This window comes from Pseudonaja textilis, unplaced genomic scaffold (assembly GCF_049901715.1).
Source record: "Pseudonaja textilis isolate UNSWEBS1 unplaced genomic scaffold, rPseTex1.2 PTEXCTG159, whole genome shotgun sequence".
Taxonomy (NCBI): Eukaryota; Metazoa; Chordata; class Lepidosauria; order Squamata; family Elapidae; genus Pseudonaja; species Pseudonaja textilis.
The window spans coordinates 1-16420 of record NW_028262478.1 but is presented as its reverse complement, the minus strand read 5'-3'; the positions used below and the strand labels follow the sequence as shown (position 1 = coordinate 16420).

Sequence of the window (16420 nt, the reverse complement as noted above, 5' to 3'; positions counted from 1 at the left end):
TAACTTTGCTGATCTATCCATCTCCGCGCATGGATAGGTCTTATTAATAATTAGATCTTTGATGAGAATAATTAGAATTAGAGCATAGATCTTATTAATAATTGTGGCTTCTGGCGGGGGCCGGATGGGTGAGTTGTAGCCTGCTTCCAAATTTTGGGGGAAAGAAATTCTGGCTGCCAGTCCGATACGACGCATCAAATATTGGTATTTTCTGTCGGCGTTTACCCCTCCTCCCCATAAACAGGATCTCATTCTAGCCTTTTAAGTGGTTTCAGCTGCTCACGGGGCAGTTGGTTGAGGGGGTTGGACTAGATGACCTGCAAGGTCCCTTCCAATTCGGATGATCTGCTCTCTCTCTCTCTCTCGGAAGCCAGCCAGCCCTCCCCCACCCTTCCTTCGCTCCCCGTACCTCCCTCTAACGGCCGCCAAAGCAGCCGTTGGCCGCCCGGTTTCGGGGTCTCCATCTGCCCGCACCTGTTTGGGGGCTCACCTGCGTTCCGATAGGGGGGAGGGGGCGTTGGCAGAAGGGGGAGGGGCTTCCCACCCACCCCGTTTGCCTCCTTGGGACGAGAGCTCCTTCCGCTCCTCGGCTCGGGGCTGGTTTGGCTCACCTGGGACTTTCCCTCCCCCTCCCCCGGAGTCCCCGGCCTCTTGGCTGCCCCTTTGCAGGCCGGCCAGGTGAGCTGAGCCAGGTAAGGTGGGTCCAGAAGGATCACCTGTCAACCTGGTCTTTTGTCCGAATCCTGGGAAAGGATGTTCTCTGCCCTAATCCCAACCGGTTGAACCCGTCAATCGGGGCGGTGGGGGGTGGGATCTGGTAAGGTATTCGATCCGGACCCTCCCCGTCCTCCCCCCCACCTCCGGGGTCGGCGCAAGAGGCTATAAAAGCAGAGGGCAAAGGGGGCCCCTCCGACTCCCCAGGTCAGATGGCGCCGGTGACCATGGTGGCGTTGGGGCTGTGGCTCTTGGGCGCGGCCCTGGCGGGAACGGGCGGCGGCGGGGAAAGCCGGCCTCTCATTGGGGTGTCCAACGGGGGTCCCTGGGGTGCCTGGGCCTGGCAGGAGAGCTGCCCCCGAGGGACCCTCGCCACGGGGTTCAGCCTCAAGGTAAGCGGGCGGCCCTCTTCTGCCTCGGCCCTGCGTGGCGGGGCTGCCAGGGGTCCCCCTGAAGGGGAGGCAGATCGGGCAGGGGAGGGGGAGGGGGATTCGCCGGAGGCACCTGCGGGGAAGGTAGATCGGCCAGGGGAGGGGGAGGGGGAGGGACAGGGGGACACCCCGGAGGCACCTGCCCAGCGTGGTGCCTGAATGCCCTTCAGCTTAGCCGACCTCGACTCGAGTAGCGTCTTCCTGCCCTTACGACACCCCCTCTCCGGCTCCCCGTGGCCCTCGGCCTCCCGTCCCTGCCGGTGGCCTGAGCGTCCCCTCCCTCTTTCCTTCCTTCCCTCCTTCCCTCCCTCTTTCTGCCTCCCCCAGGTGGAGCCCTACCAAGGGCGGACGAAAGACGACACGGCCCTGAACGGCATCCGCCTGCATTGCACGCCGGCCCGACCGGGCGGGAAGACAGAGGCCCAAACGGTGGAGTCCCAGAGTAACGTGTGAGTCTGCCCATCCTGCCCCCCATCCCACCCCCGGGGCAGCCCCTCACCCCACCCCCGCCTTCCCACTCCACCCACCGCCCTCCTGCCAGCTCTGTTTGGGCCCTGGCATCGGCTCAGGGCATGCGGATGCCCAGCGGCCGGAGGAAGGGCCCGCGATGCCCAGGACGGGCCCTCAAGGGGGGCTGCCAGGTGCTGAGGAGTGCCACACCTGAGCGTCCTGGTCTCTACCTTTCCTCAGGTGGGGCCGGTGGACCGAGCCCCTCTGGTGCCCCTCCGGCAGCTACCTGACCGGCTTCTCCCTACGGGCGGAGCCTCTCCGGCGCGGCCTCCGGGACTACATGGGCGCCACCAACCTCCGCTTCGCCTGCTCCGGCGGGGCCGTCCTGGAAGGGCCAGGCCTGGCGTGGGGAGAGTACGGAGCCTGGAGCCCCTCCTGCCTCAAGGGCCTGTGTGGCCTCCAGACCAAGCAGGAGCCCCTCCGGGGGGCCCTCCAGGACGACTCGGCCCTCAACGACGTCCGCTTCCTTTGCTGCGCCCAGTGAGCGGAGGCCCCGGCGGTGAGTGAGTCCACCCTGGCACCCGCGGGCACCGACACCCGATCCCTTGGGGGAGGGGAGAGGACCAGGACCGGGGGCCCCCGCTTTGTGACGGGAACCTCCCCTCCGGGGGCTATAACGTCTCACGGGGCGGGGCGGGGGGGTGTCCTGCAGGAAGCGGACAGGGCGCCGCAGATGCCATCCATATCCCGTGTTGCCGCTTTCTGGTTCCACCCTCTCCGCCCTCACGGCCCCCAGCCCTCCCCTTCCCTGGGAGTAAGTGTGGGAGTCACCTCTTGGGGAGCCCTCCCCCTCCAGAGCCCCACCCTCCCCAGGCCAGATGCCCCCAGCTGAGACGCAGGCTGGCCTCCCCCACCCGAAAGAGGCTCCCCTTGTCCCCTCGCAACTGTCGGCCAGGTAGAGCGAATGAGCCGCCTTTTTCATCCTCGGCTCCTTTTCTCCGCAGGTCCCACCGGTTGGCTACCCCAGGAACCCCCCCTCTCTGCCTCTCCCCCCCCCCCGTTCAGTCTCCTGCCAAGAAGCTTCGAAGCGGAGGGAGGCTCCGGTTTATTTGGGGGTGTGCGGGGTTGTGTGTATTTGTCTTCCAATAAACCTTCCAGATTGCACCTCCGCCGGCCAAGACGTTTTGGGGAGGGGGCCGTTGGGCGGAGGAGCGGACGTGTCGGTGGAGGAGCTCCGGCCGGTCCGGTCGGTCCGTCGGTCCGTCGGTCTCACAGGCCTTCCCCCTGCAGGGAGCCGAAAGGAGAGTGACGGTCAGTCACGGGGGGGGGCCAAGAAGGTTGAGAGTCTCGCGTCCGCCTACCCCCCGCCCTCCCTCTGCCCCCCCCCCCACTTACGGCGCGGTCGCTGTCCTTCCGGCAGTCGCCGCAGGCGGTGCCCAAGAGGCCGTTGATCACCTGGATGGCGCACAGCACCATCTCCAGCAGGCTCAGCCCCAGCAGGATGGAAAACAACACGATATGCCAGAGGACGATGGACGGCGGGTTCGCGCACAGCTCCCACAGCGTCTCGTTCTGGAGATAGCTGTCGCTGTTGGGGAGGGGAGGGGAGGGGGGGGGAGAGGCGGGGAGAGCTCAGCTCCCGAAGGGGAGGCACCCCAAAACCCCCCCCTCCCCATTCCCCGCATGGCCCCCCGCTCGCTCCCGGCCCACCGCGGCCTCGCCCGCCACAGCCAGGAGAGGGAGGGCTGTCCGGCTCACCTGAGACCCTTGAAGGGGGATTCCCACTTCCCCGGCTTGGTTTCGCACCAGGGTCCGTCGGCCAGGGCGGTGGAGGAGACCACCAGGCAGTAGAAGGCGCCAAGACCCCCCCAGACGGAGCAGAGGACTGAGCGCAGCATCTGCGGCGGCGGGTGGGGGAGGGAGCGAAGAAGATGAAGAGGAGGGTGAGGGAGGGGCACCTGGCTGTCGGTTTAGCCGGCTCGCCTGGCTGCCTTGGGATGGCTGAGGGGTGTCTTGAGTGAACCGTGGAGGGTTTTGAACTCGCCGCCGCCCCCCAATACAGAAGGGCAACCCCGCCGGCCAGGTGAGCTCGAGGAGGTGGTGCCAACAGGTGGAGGAGGACGACGCAAACTCCTACCCCGGTGTAGCCCACCTGGCTTCGGCAGACCCCGCCGGAGGGGGCAAGGGGGGGAGGGGTCTGTCCACCTTTTGGCTCAAGCGTCCCAGGGATCCCCCTCCCGCCTCCCACCTACCCGGCAGCGGTTCCCACAGCATCCGTAGCCGCAGCAGCCCTTCCCGCCGGCCCGCACGGTGGAGCAGCCGCTGCAGAGGACCTGGGGAGGAGAAAGTGACCCAGCTCGGAGCTGCCCCTCTGCCCAGGACGCCCCCCACCCCTTGGGGAAGGCAGAAGTCTGGGAGCCCAGAAACACCCCCCCTCTTTCCCCCCTCCCCGTTCGTCCCGCGAGTGTCACCAGCTGGCACCGAGGGCAGCGCCCGGCTCAAAGTCCAGGAGGAGAAGTTGAGCTTTGCCGAAACCGGCCGGCCCCACGCAGGCCTTCTTGTTGAGGGGGGCGGGGGGCCCAGAGTCACGGCTGGAGGCCGCTGAGGAAGGGGTCTCTCCCTCCCTCCCCCTGGCAAGACCGCCCCCTCCCCTGCCCTGGCCATCCAAGAAGTGATCCTCCTGCGGAGGTGTTGCCCCACCGGAGACCGTCAACCCGGAGCGTTTCGCTCCCGCTCTCGGTTTTCCGAGCTCCAGGAAGCGAGCCACTTTTTGGTGGTCCCCATCCTGCCCCTGGGACTCCCCCACCGGGGCCCTCACCATCAGCCCTCCGCCGATGACACCCCCATGAGCCAGGCCTGGATGGTGATGTGATCCGGCGTCCAGCGCCCCTCGCCGTTGGGGAAGAAGAGGAGGATGTTGGCGGTGATGCAAGCCAGGGCCGCGGCCACCAGGACGAGGCCCACCAGGCGGGAGCACTTGCCGGTGCACATGGTGAGCGAGGTGGTCGGCGCAGGTCTCTAGGGTTCCCCTCCCTCTTTCGGTCTCTCTTGGTCTCTCTCTCGGTCTGGCACTCCACCCACCGGAGCCCCGGCGCTTCTTCCTCTTCCTCTTCCAGGCCAGGTGGCCCCAGAGCGCTGGGAGGGGCCTGAGGTCCAGAGGGCATCCCTTCCCACGCACGGGGCAGAGGGCAGAGGGTGCAGTCCGGGGTGCGGTGCCAGAAACTCCAAGGGGAGCAGCTCTGGAGAACGTGGAGCCCTGCTTGGAGCGGGAGGGAGGGGGATCCATCGGTCTGGCTCTCCCGTTGACCCGGGGCCCCTCTCCGCCCATCTCTGGCCCCTGGTGCTGACCACAGGCCCCTCCGATGCCCCGAGACCCTCTCGGTTTCCCAAGATCCCCTGAGGCTGACTCCGCCCCCGCCCCACGGTTTTGGGGGCCGGGTGCGGGCAGCGTTGCTGCACCTCCAGGGCCGTGGCTGTGGGTGTGTGTAGGGGGTGGGGGTCCAAGGAGGGGGAGGGGAGGAGAAGCCTGGCCCCTCTTCTTGAGCTGGCGGTTCTGCGCGGCCGTTCGGAGACGGTGGGAGGGCCTTGTTTCACACGGGGAGGGAGGGGCGTCCCTTTCGGGGCGGGCGTGGGGAGGCGCCTGATGCCCGCGAATGGCTCTTCCTTTCCTGGGGGACTCCGATCAAGGGGGGCCACCCATTCCATGCGTCTTCCCATCAAGATTGAGCCGCCAGGACTCAGGGACCCACCAGGGGAAGACCATCCATTCCGCCCGACCCTTTCCGGCCGCAGGGGTGGCGTTCAAATGGTTGAACAACCGGTTCTGGGGCGTGGCTTAGGGGTGGGCGTGGCTTTGGGGTCATGGGACCGGTGGACGTGGTTTGGGGGGTCACGTGATGGGCCCGGGCGTGGCCAGCTCAACATCCCCTCCCATCGAGGCGCGCGTCCTCCTCGCCTGGATTCGCGTGAGTGTGGGGATTGCTGCAACTGTCGTAAGGGTGAAAAAGGGTCGTAAGTTGCTTTTTTTTAGCGCCGTTGTAACTTGGAAGGGTCCGCTCCACCCAAGCCAAGGACCAGCAAAGGAGGAGGAAAAAAAAAAAAACGCCGGAGAAGCTCCGGACACAGGAAGTTTTGTCCTGACGAGGATGTAATAAGGGTGAACGGAGAGGCAGCTTCTGTAAGCAACACCAGAATGTTTCCTTCCTGCCTTCCTGACAGGATTAGCCCTGTAAATTCCTCTAATAACCGGTTCTCCAAACTGTTTAGAAGGTTAACAACTGGTTGTAGCGAATAGGGGCAAACCGGGGGAATACCACCCCTGTTTTCCACCCCCCGCAAGGCAGTCCAGGGACCATCCCTGCCAATATTGGGGAGGGAAGTGAGACCCCCTCCTGGGGATGGCAGGGAGGGGGTCCCCAGAGGAGGGCCCAGCTCCAGGCAGGAAGGGGGCCTCTCGGTTCCCACATAAGGGGGCTAGCTTGCCTTGGCACTCTGGCCCTGATTCTGGGGGCACTGGGGACTCCTGGGAGAGAGAGGTGGGGAGGGGCCAGCAGAGGAGGGGGAGGGGGCAGGGTCAGCAAAGGGGAGGGGCGTCGATGCTGCCCCCCCCAGCCCTGGGCAGTCCTGGCTATTCTGTGCCCCTGTGGGCAGAGGGTGGGCATTCTCAGAGGCCGAAGGGCCTGGCACATGCGGGGCTGAAGAGAGCCTGGAATCCTCAGAGGCTATCTAGTCCAACCCCCCCCGGGGTGAACCAGCAGAGACTCTCGGCGTGTCCATCAGTGCTTTTTATTTCCTGCGCACCCCCTCCCCCGCCCCGTCACTTGCGCCGGCGCCCTGCCGCACGGATCTGCCTCTTGTCCTTGCGCCGGCTCCTGGCTGGCTCGGGTGGCTCCGGGTTGCCGCTGGCCAAGAGCGGCTGAGGAGGCGGCCCTGAGCTCTGCCGGTGGTTGTTGGCCGAGGCCTTGTAGATGAGGTGGAAAATGAAGGCGTTGCAGTACCTGCCCGGGGAAAAGGGGGGTGTCATGTCAGACCTGGGGGTGGGGGGAGAGATGGACAGGGGCCACGGGGGGGGCCAGGAGGACTCCGCCCACACAAGGCCCCAAGGGAGGAGGAGGAGAAGGAGGAGATGGCGGAGTGGCCATTTTCGCAGCTGCCAGCCGCCGAGGAGCGGGCCGAGGCCTGACTCCGACCCACCAGGGCATGGCGTTGTCAATCCCGGGTTGTCGGAAGGGTGACCGGAACGGGTTGATCTGGGCGGGGCTGGCACTGCCCCCCGTAGCCATGGAGACCGCGGCCTCGTCCACGGCACAGCTGTAGGCGCTGCATTCGGTGAAGTAGGCTGGCACGCGGAGGGACTGCGGCGGGGGGCGAAAGAAGCGGCGTCAAGGGGGAGGGGAAGGCCCAAGGCAGCAGCCCCCCCGCCCCCCGCTGGGATGGGACCCCCTCCCCGCTCACCTGCAACCGCGGCAGAGCGCTCCGCCAGGTCTCCTTCAGGGCGAAGCCGGAGTTGAACCCTGGGCAGGAGAGGGGCACAGTGAGGGGGAGGGGATGCCTCAGGCGGGGAGTCGGGACCCCTCCCCACCCTCAGCCGATCCCTTGTACCCTCCCCTCCCCCCAGAGTCCCCTCACCTATCACCAGGTCCGGTTTGGGAGCCTGCAGGAGGTGATAGGGACGGGCGCTGAAGCCCAGCTGGAGCTCCCGGCGGCCTCCTTTGGCCCTGGGGGCCAAGCCGGGCAGGACGGAGACCCCCTGCTCCTCCTAAAAAGAGGGGGGGAGGAGGAGGAGGAGGTGATCACCCCGTGGGGAGGGAGGACGGCCATCATCCCCAGCCTGATGGGCCTGTCCCGGATCTGCCGTGTGCCGGAGGGGCCCCTTTCTCGGGGGAGAGGATGAAAAGCGCCCCCTCCCGCCCCCTCCTCCCCGCAGGGATCGGCCGAAAGGGAGTGCGACTCACGTCTCTCTGCAGAAGGAACTGCTGGCCGTCCAACTCGGGGGGCAGCGTGTCCCCCACCAGGAGTAGCTCCAGGGAAACGTGAGGGAGCAGGACAGACAGCTCCTGCCAGGGGGGGAGGGAGGGAGGGAAGGGGAGGAAGGAGGGAAGGAAAGGAGGGAGAGAAGGAGGAGAGGAAGGGAGGGAAGGAAGCAAGGAAGGAGGAAGGGAGGGAGGGAGGAAAGAGGGAGGAAGGAAGGAAGGAGGGAGGGAGAGAAGGAAGGAGGGAGAGGGAAGGAAGGTAGGACGGAAGGGAGAGAGGGAAGGAAGGAGGGAGGAAGGAAGGAAGGAAGGAAGGAAGGAGGGGGAGAGGGAGGGAAGGAGGGAGGGAGGAAGGAAGGCAGGAAGGGAGGGAGGGGAGGGAGGAGGGAGGAGAGAAAGAAGGAAAGAGGAAGGAGGAGGGAGCAAGGAGGGAGGGAGAAGGAAGGAAGGGAGGAAGGAAGGAAGGAGGGAGGGAAAGAAGGAAGGAAAGAAGGGAGGAAGGAAGGAAGGAGGGAGGGAAAGAAGGAAGGAAGGCAAGGAAGGAAGGAGGGAGGGAGGGAGGAAGGAAGAAGGGGAGAGGGAGAGGGAAGAAGAGGAGGAAAGAGGGAGGAAGGAGGGAGGAAGGAAGGAAGGAAGAAGGAAGGAGGGAGGGAGGAGGGAGAAAGGAAGGCAGGAAGGAAGGAAGAAAGGAAGGAAGGAAGGAAGGGAGGGAAGGAGGGAGGAGAGAAAGAAGGAAGAAGGGGGAGGGAGGGAGGGGAGGGAGGGAAAGAAGGAAGGAAGGGAGGAAGGAAGGAAGGAGGGAGGGAAAGAAGGAAGGAAAGGGGAGAGAAGGAAGGAAGGAGGGAGGAAAGAAGGAAGGAGAGGGAAGGAAGGAAGGAGGGAGGGAGGGAGGAAGGAAGGGAGGGAGGGAGGGAAGGAAGGAAGGAGGGAAGAGGGAGGAAGGGAGGGAGGAAGGAAGGAAGGAAGAAGGAAGGAAGGAGGGAGGGAGGGAGAAAGGAAGGCAGGAAGGAAGGAAGAAAGGAAGGAAGGAAGGAAGGGAGGGAAGGAGGGAGAGAGAAGGAAGGAAGGAGGAAGGGAGGGAGGGAAGCAAGGAGGGAGGGAAAGAAGGAAGGAAGGAAGGAGGAAGGAAGGGAGGGAGGGAAGGAAGGAAGGGGAGAGGAGGGAGGGATGGAGGGAGAGAAGGAAGGAAGGAAGGAGGAAGGGAGGGAGGGAGGAAGGAGGAGGGAAGGAAGGGAGGAAGAGGGAAAGAGGAAGAAAAATGGAGGCAGGAAGGAAAGAGGGAGGGAGAGAAGAAAGGAGGAAGGAAGGAAGATTGCAACAGGCTGTCAGGTGGGGGCCCCCCCTTTTTAAGCCGGGTCACCCCAGCCGCCCTCCTCCCCCCTCCCCTCCCTCCCCTCCCCTCCCCCAGCGTCCCTTGGGAGGGGCGAGAGGCAGACGAGTCCAATGGAGGAGCCCCCTCCTGAGCCTCCCCTCCCCTCCCCCCGCCTGGTCCCGGACTCCAGCTCCCATCTCTCCCCGGCTGCGAGCCCCCAGTGCCCTACCCAGAAGACCATCAGGACGCCAAAGGCCTTCCCAGCCTCCACCAGGTGGATCTTCAGGGACTGTTTGTTCAAAATGTTCAGTTCTGGGACTGGAGAAGACGGGGAAAAAGAGGGTGGGGAGGGAATCAGGGGCCCTCCCTCCAAAGCCTCGGAGGAGGGACCCCCTACCCCTCCCCCACACCCTCAAAGGGGCGGGGGAAGCGGGGCGCTGCGAGGCTGCCTCCCTTCAGCCGGGATCTTCCGCCCGTGGGATTCCCTCCCCTTTCCGAGGGTCTCCCCCCCCCGAGGCTCCTGAAGGGGGTCCCCGGGTTTTGGGACGCCCCCCACTCACAGTGCTGGGGGGCCAGTTGAGTGAATGATGTAGTAGGTGGTCAGGGGGTACGTCAGCAAGACGGCCAGGGGGCCCCAGAGGCAGCCCCCGCCACTGGTAGTAGTCTTTCCAGGAGGCTGGAGGGGGAGGGGAGAGCGGTCGAGGGGAGGGTATGGGGAAGCAGAGCCAGGGAAAGGGGGCCGTCCTCCCTCCCTCCCTCCTTCCCTCCCCCTCACCGAAGAATGTCCGGGGCATCGGCGGCTCGGGGCGCCGGCGGGAGCGCCGTCCCTCCTTCCGGCCTGAGCGCCTCGAAGGGGTTCCCTGCAGGGGAGAGAAAGCCCCAGACCCAATTGGGCCAGGGGAGGAGACCCCCCCCTGCCTCGCCCCCTCCCATGGGGAGAGGGGTTCCTGGGGGAGGGGCGAGATTTTGGCCGCTCTTGGTGGGCCGGACGGGGACCCTTACTCCTTATTTACCCCGCCTCCACCCGCTTCGTTCCCTCCTTCCAACCAGGGCGACTTTTAGGACACCGGGGGGACTTCAACTCCCAGAATCCCTCAGCCACAGGAGAGTCCCGCTGCCCCACCCCCGAGAGGCCAGGTGAGACCGTAGCCCAAGAGACCGGCCACCCCCACCCACTCCGGCTTAAAGGCCGGAGGGAGAGCGCGGGTCCGGTGGGCAGCTCCACCTGACTGAGGCGTCCGCTCCGCCCAGCCGGGACGTGGATGGACGGACGGCAGCCGCGGGCAGCGCCGTAAAGCGCGGCTTGTGAAGGGAGGGCCTGGCGGGGAGAGGGGTGAGACCTGGCGGGGAGGGGAGTCAAGCGGGCTATTAGTCTGGAAGGGAAACGCCGACACGGCGAGGCGGGAGGCTCCCGTTTCTTTCTCCTGGCCGGAGTCCCAGAAGATTCCTGCGCGACGGGCACAGGGCACGAAGCGATAAAGTTGCCGAATTCCCGTCGCGTTCTGGGCCCATTTTCTTGTTTTTTCCCGCCCTCTCCGCAAGCTCCACTCACCGCTCTGGAGGAAGGGCACGGGGGTCTTGGCGGAGGCCTTCTGGAGCCCCAAACCGTAGTCGGGGGCCCTCACCAGCATGCTCTCGGCCAGCCAGTAGCCACGGGTCAGCCCCCGCGTCAGCAGGAAGCCCTCCTTGTTGAAGGTGTCGCTGGTCACCTCTGAGGAGGGAAGGCAGGTTGGCAAACCGAGCGGAACCCCCTCCCCGCGGTCCCCCTTTCTGGGATTCGGAGCGGGAGGGGGTTCCTACCGGCCGCGAAGGTGAAGGGGAGGTTGGCGAGCGTCTCGGGTGTGGCTCATGTACCCGGCCATGCGCTGGCACCAAAACTGGTGCCCGATATCCTCGGGCTACGGCTCCAGTCCAGCTTCCGACATTTCTCCGAGCAATAGAAGACGGCGCGGCAGTACTGGCTGCGGGGAAGAAAGAGTTGAGACGAGGGAGGGGGAGGGATGGGCGGGCGGGGGAGGGGCGCAGGCTGGCCCAGCGGACTGGGAGGGCTCGGAAGGGGGTCCCGCGTCAGACCTGGGGTGGGATTCTACGGTTTACACCGATTCGCTAGAACCGGTTGTTAACCTTCGAAGCAGTTGGGAGAACTGGTTGTTAGAAGGAAATTTACAGGGCTAATCCTGTCAGGAAGGCAGGAAGGAAACTTTCTGGGGTTGCTGACAGAAACTGCCTCTCCGTTAACCCTTATTACATTTTTGGCAGGATTAAACTTCCTGTCTCAGGAACTTTTCCGGAGTTTTTTTTTTCTTCCTCCTTTGCTGGTCCTTGGCTTGTGTGGAGTCACCATTCCGAGTTACAACGGCACGGAGAAAAGGGACTTATGACCCTTTTTCACCCTTACGACGGTTGCAAGCATCCCCACGCTCACGAGAAGCCAGGCGAGGAGAATGCGTGCCTCGATGGGAGGGAGGTTGAGTTGGCGCGCCCGACCCATCACACACCCCCCAAAAACATATCCACCGGTCCCATGACCCCCTAAGCCACGCCCAACTAAGCCACGCCCACCAACTAAGCCACACCCACTGAACCGGTTGTTCTACTGTTTGAAGGCCAACCCTGCCTCCGGTATCCCCAAACCTTGGGGGTCTGGAAAGGGGACCCCCCCCAAAAAAAAACTCAGGCCATAGGTTGCGACCAGAGGGTGCATATGTGTGTGTGTGTTTGTGTGCGTGCGCGTGCGCGATTCCACTCACCAGGCTGTGATCTGGCCCTCAAAACTGTGCCGCTGCACACGTGACAGGCCCTCACCCTTGTGGTGGGGAAGGAGAAAGTGGCCCTGGGGCCCCAGCCGCGCATCGGGCCCTTGCTCATGCGAACCCCCAGGCGAGCAAGCAGGGGCTCCAGCGACCTAGGGGGGAGTGGGGAGGGGGGGGAAAGGAGTCAGAGACGGGGAGGAAGAGGAGGAGCCCTCCCCGCCAAGCCTCCCCGCTCCGCCCGCTCACTTGTGCAAAGCCGGGTCCCCCACTGTCAGCAGCTTGGGCCGGCGGGGCTCCCCCGAGCCCAGCGGGCAGAACATGGTGTAGCAGAGGAGGGCGAGGGCCCGGGACTCCAGAGGTTCAGGCCCAGTTGTCTCCAGGAAGCCGCCCAACAGGAAGTCGAAGCCCAGAATGGTGCCGTATTCGTCCGTCACCAGCAGGAGGTGCTCCACGCGCCAGAGCGGCGGCCCTGGGGAGCACGAAGCGGGAGGGGGAGGGAGGGGGTCAGTTTGGGGATCAGGGGAGGACTCGGGATCTTGGCCCCCCCTCCCCCACGGCCTTCCCCTCCCCTCCCCAAGATAAGAGGGGGCCAAGACATCCAATGATCCGGCGAAGCCCCTCCCTGGCAGAACCGGAGGATGGATGGGTTAGTGAGGAGGATAGGCAGCTGTGGTTTGGGATGGGGAGCGTCCAACCTCCTTGGGAGAGGGCGGGGCAGACATGGGGGCAGTTTGGGGCTCAGGGCAGGACTCAGGATCTTGCCCCCCCACAGCCCTCCCCTCCCCCCCCCCAAGATAAGAGGGGCCAAGACATCCAACGAAGCCACGAAGCCCCTCCCTGGCAGAACCGGAGGATGGATGGATTAGTGAGGAGGATAGGCAGCCGTGGGAGATGGGTTAGTGGGAGGATAGGCAGCCGTGGCGGATGGGTTAGTGAGGAGGATAGCCAGCCGTGGCGGATGGGATAGTGGGGAGGATAGGCAGCCATGGCGGATGCGTTAAGTGAGGAGGATAGGCAGCCGTGGCGGATGGGATAGTGGGGAGGATAGGCAGCCATGGCGGATGCGTTAGTGAGGAGGATAGGCAGCCGTGGCGATGGGTTAGTGGGGAGGATAGGCGCCGTGGCGGATGGGATAGTGGGGAGGATAGGCAGCGGTGGGGGATGGATTAGTGAGGAGGATAGGCAGCCGTGGGAGATGTGATAGTGGGGAGGATAGGCGCGTGGCGGATGGTTAGTGGGGAGGATAGGCAGCCGTGGAGGATGGGTTAGTGGGGGAGGATAGGCAGCGGTGGGGGATGGATTAGTGAGGAGGATAGGCAGCCGTGGGAGATGTGATAGTGGGGAGGATAGGCAGCCGTGGCGGATGGTTAGTGGGGAGGATAGGCAGCCGTGGAGGATGGGTTAGTGGGGAGGATAGGCAGCGGTGGGGGATGGATTAGTGAGGAGGATAGGCAGCGTGGGAGATGTGATAGATGGGGAGGATAGGCAGCCGTGGCGGATGGGTTAGTGGGGAGGATAGGCAGCCGTGGAGGATGGGTTGAGTGGGGAGGATAGGCAGCCGTGGAGGATGGGTTAGTGGGGAGGATAGGCAGCGGTGGGGGATGGGTTAGTGAGGAGGATAGGCAGCCGTGGGGATGGGTTAGTGGGGAGGATAGGCAGCCGTGGGGGATGGGTTAGTGGGGAGGATAGGCAGCGGTGGCGGATGGGTTAGCGGGGAGGATAGGCAGCCGTGGCGGATGGGTTACCGGGAGGATAGGCAGCCGTGGCGGATGGGTTAGCGGGAGGATAGGCAGCCGGGCGGATGGGTTAGCGGGGAGGATAGGCAGCCGGGCGGATGGGTTAGCGGGGAGGATAGGCAGCCATGGGTTGGGGTGGGGAGTGGGAGGGGAAGAGGGGGAGGGCAGGCCAAGGCAGGCCAAGATGTCCCCTGAGGGGAGGGGGCTTCTCCCATCTTACAAGTCCCCAGGGGCGGCTAAGTGAAGGTCAAAGGTCCAACCCTGAGCCTCAGCCCTGAGTCCTCCCTGGGCGCCTACCGGTCTCCGTGGCGGCAGCCTCTTCCTCCTCCTCCTCTTCTTCCTCCTCCTCCTCCTCCTCCTCCTCCCGCCCGGCCCCCACGAAGGTGATGAAGCGCTCCAGGTCCCTCAGGGCCAGCGCCTCCTCGCTGTAGAAGCGCCCGCCCAGTTGCTGCCCGGGATCGGCTACCGAGAAAGCCAGCTTGCGGTTGGGCAAGAGGTGGAGGATCCAGAGAGCCGGGTCGGGCGGGAGGCGGCGGATGGAGCTCTCCTGCCGCTTGCGCCGCTCGCTGCCCCGCCGGCAGACGGCGTCCAGGAGGAAGCGCTGGTACCAGCCAAAGAGAAGCTCGGCAAAGTCCAGGATCTCGGCCCGGTAGCCGGTCACAAACTCCATGCCTGCGGAAGGAAGGAAGGAAGGAAGGAAGGAAGGAAGGAAGGAAGGAAGGAAGGAAGGAAGGAAGGAAGGGAGGGAAGGAGGGAGGGAAGGAGGGAAGGAGGGGGGAAGGAGGGAGGGCCCCCCCCCAATGTTGAGTGGCCTCCCCCTTCCCCCCCAAAGCTGCCCCGAGGGGCCCTGGATCAGCCAGCTCTGGGGAAGGGGACCGCCGCCGTCCCGGTGGGGCCTAGGCCTCCCCCTTATCTGGAGAGGGGATGAGTTAGGGGGGTGACTTTGGCCGCCGGGAGGGGCAGCCGGCTTCAGCCCGTTCGCCCCGGAGGACCCCAGACGGTTCTCCCCCCCCTTTTTGCCCCTGCCTGGGCCCCCCCCACCCCCGGCCCAGCCTGCCTCCGGTCTACCTGAAGCGAGTACGGCCACCTCTCCAGTCGAAGGTAAACAGACAGGGGTTTCCCGGGTTGCGGCGCGACATCAGGGGTTCCGGAACACACCTGCCTCCTCCGGCCCACCAGCCATTTCTTCCTCCCCCCTTCGCTCATCTCGGTTCCGGAGGCTGCTCTGGGGTCTTGGAGGGGGCCCCCAGAGGCAAAGGGCGGGGCCCACGAGAGATTTCCAGGCAGGAAACCCGGCCGGAGGAGCCAAACCGACGCTAAGTGGGCACACCTGAAAGGACAAACCCCTTTACAGCCTGGTCAGTTCAGGGGGTTAGCCCCTCCCTTGACCTCCCCTTCTTTCTTTCCCCAGGCAGACTCTCTTCCCTACCTCCCCTCCCCACATAGGACTGTCCTCTCCTCGGTTACGGCATCCTCAAGTGGGAAGGGGCCCCTGGAGGCCATCCAGTCGTCCCTCCTCCCTAGGACCTCCTTCCCTCCGCCTCACTCACCTGCATCTAAACTTCCTGTCCCACCTTTTTCGGGGGGGGAGGAAGGATTGGAGGGGGCTCAGCTGGGGTTCCCTCCGGACTAGGGAGGGTGAGGACCTCGCCCTGTCCCCTCCCCCTCCCTGTTGTTCTGCCTGCCCCCCCTACTTGTGAAGATGGGAGGGGCCCCCTTTTTGAGGGCGGAGACCCCCGGGGCGGGGGAGAGGCAATCTTGAAGACGCTCCCACCACACACACACACGGGACTGTCGGGCCCTCGCAGGTAAGCGGGCCCAGGTGAGCCAGAGTGGGTCTCTTCTGCCACCTCCTCTCCTCCCCACCTGGGCTGGCTGTTCTCCCCTTGGTCCAGCAGAGATCCCAAGGACCCTTCCGGCTGTTGGTCCTTCCGCTCTCTCTCAACCCCTCCCTGTACCCCGTTTTCCCACACGAACAGAGACGTTGGGCTCCTCCAAGAATATTTTATTCATCCTTTGCGTCAGCCCAGGGCCGACAGCGCCACCGCCAGGGTGGCCGAGCCCAGCCCGGCGGCTAAGGGGGCCCCGGGCCCCGCGCCGCTCTCCACATCAGCCCAGAGATCGTCCGTCTTCGGGGGCTGGAGGGGGAGGCTGGCCGGGATTTGGGGTACCCGGAAAGGCCGCCCGTCGTGGGCCGAGGTCTGCTCCAGCCAGGAGTGGAAGTTGGCGACTTGGGTGTAGACGCCGGGGCTGCGGGGGGCGGCGCAGCTGCGGCCCCAGCTGACGATGCCCACTTGGTACCAGCGGCGGGGCGTGCCGTGCCCGCTGTGGCTGGGGGGGAGGCACATCAGGGGGCCCCCGCTGTCCCCCTGCAGGGGCGAGAAGGAGGAGAAGGGAGTCGGGGAGGGGTCCGGGGTGTAACGGGGAGGGGAGGAGGGAGGGGGAGGAGGAATGTCACACACACACAGACACACACAGACACGCATAAAGACCAGATTGGAGAAGAAAGGGAGAGAAAAAGAAAAAAAAAGCCACGGGTTAGGACAAGATTTAAAAAAAAAGTTTGTTTTTTTTTTTAGAGATGAAGGATGATAGTTTATAATTAAAGAAGATTCTGCAAGAGTGCATAAGATAGTATTGTAGTATTTGCCTTTGAAACAGTTTATTGGAATATTTAATGAAATATTAATGTTTAATAATGATGGATGTGGATATTTGATTAAATATTAGGAGACTGTGTTAAATGATTAATGCTTAGTTAAAAGTTCAATTTGTTAGTGTTTTAATGTTATTATAACTTTAGTATTTTATTTTTTCTATCGTAAAACAATGTCCTTATTAGAATTAGAATTAGAATAGAAATTATATATTTAATTATACTCTAAGTTTACTATTCTTTTATTTTAAGATTTAATATGTAGAATGTACTAACCAGAATCAGAATGGAAATTATGTATTATTTTAAGCTTTATTTTAGGAGAAGGCGTCATACTTCAAAAGCGATTACAGGGGAGATTTTTTTGTTAAAGGGAAGAGATACATAGATGTTTGG

At 63.8% G+C, this 16420-nt stretch overlaps 4 protein-coding genes across 4 annotated transcripts; 1 reads left to right on the top strand and 3 right to left on the bottom strand.

Annotated features, from left to right (window-relative positions):
* The first annotated feature begins 897 nt into the window (after positions 1 to 897).
* Positions 898 to 2724, top strand: VMO1 (vitelline membrane outer layer 1 homolog). The gene is made up of 4 exons (XM_026725895.2): positions 898 to 1106; positions 1473 to 1594; positions 1836 to 2158; positions 2600 to 2724. The coding sequence occupies exons 1-3, from the start codon at positions 927 to 929 to the stop codon at positions 2137 to 2139; spliced, it is 606 nt and encodes a 201-aa protein (XP_026581680.2). The 5' UTR covers positions 898 to 926; the 3' UTR covers positions 2140 to 2158; positions 2600 to 2724.
* TM4SF5 (transmembrane 4 L six family member 5) lies at positions 2686 to 4751 on the bottom strand. Its single transcript, XM_087918621.1, is given in 6 exon segments — positions 2686 to 2879; positions 2991 to 3183; positions 3354 to 3493; positions 3848 to 3928; positions 4414 to 4442; positions 4445 to 4751. Coding segments are annotated over 6 exon segments (600 nt in total). The 5' UTR covers positions 4587 to 4751; the 3' UTR covers positions 2686 to 2864.
* Positions 4752 to 6370: 1619 nt separating this feature from the next.
* On the bottom strand, positions 6371 to 14142 carry ZMYND15 (zinc finger MYND-type containing 15). The gene is given in 19 exon segments (XM_087918618.1): positions 6371 to 6592; positions 6789 to 6949; positions 7050 to 7108; positions 7224 to 7353; positions 7550 to 7651; positions 9109 to 9197; positions 9440 to 9461; positions 9463 to 9511; positions 9513 to 9555; positions 9655 to 9686; positions 9688 to 9739; positions 10432 to 10590; positions 10680 to 10710; positions 10712 to 10779; positions 10782 to 10840; positions 11630 to 11663; positions 11666 to 11784; positions 11879 to 12101; positions 13666 to 14142. Coding segments are annotated over 19 exon segments (1986 nt in total). The 5' UTR covers positions 14039 to 14142; the 3' UTR covers positions 6371 to 6411.
* A 685-nt stretch (positions 14143 to 14827) lies between these two features.
* On the bottom strand, positions 14828 to 15737 carry LOC148123863 (serine protease 55-like; the record flags this gene model as incomplete). The annotated part of the gene is made up of 1 exon (XM_087918617.1): positions 14828 to 15737. A coding segment is annotated over one exon (348 nt), but the record flags the coding sequence as incomplete, so codon positions are not given.
* Between the last annotated feature and the right edge of the window lie 683 nt (positions 15738 to 16420).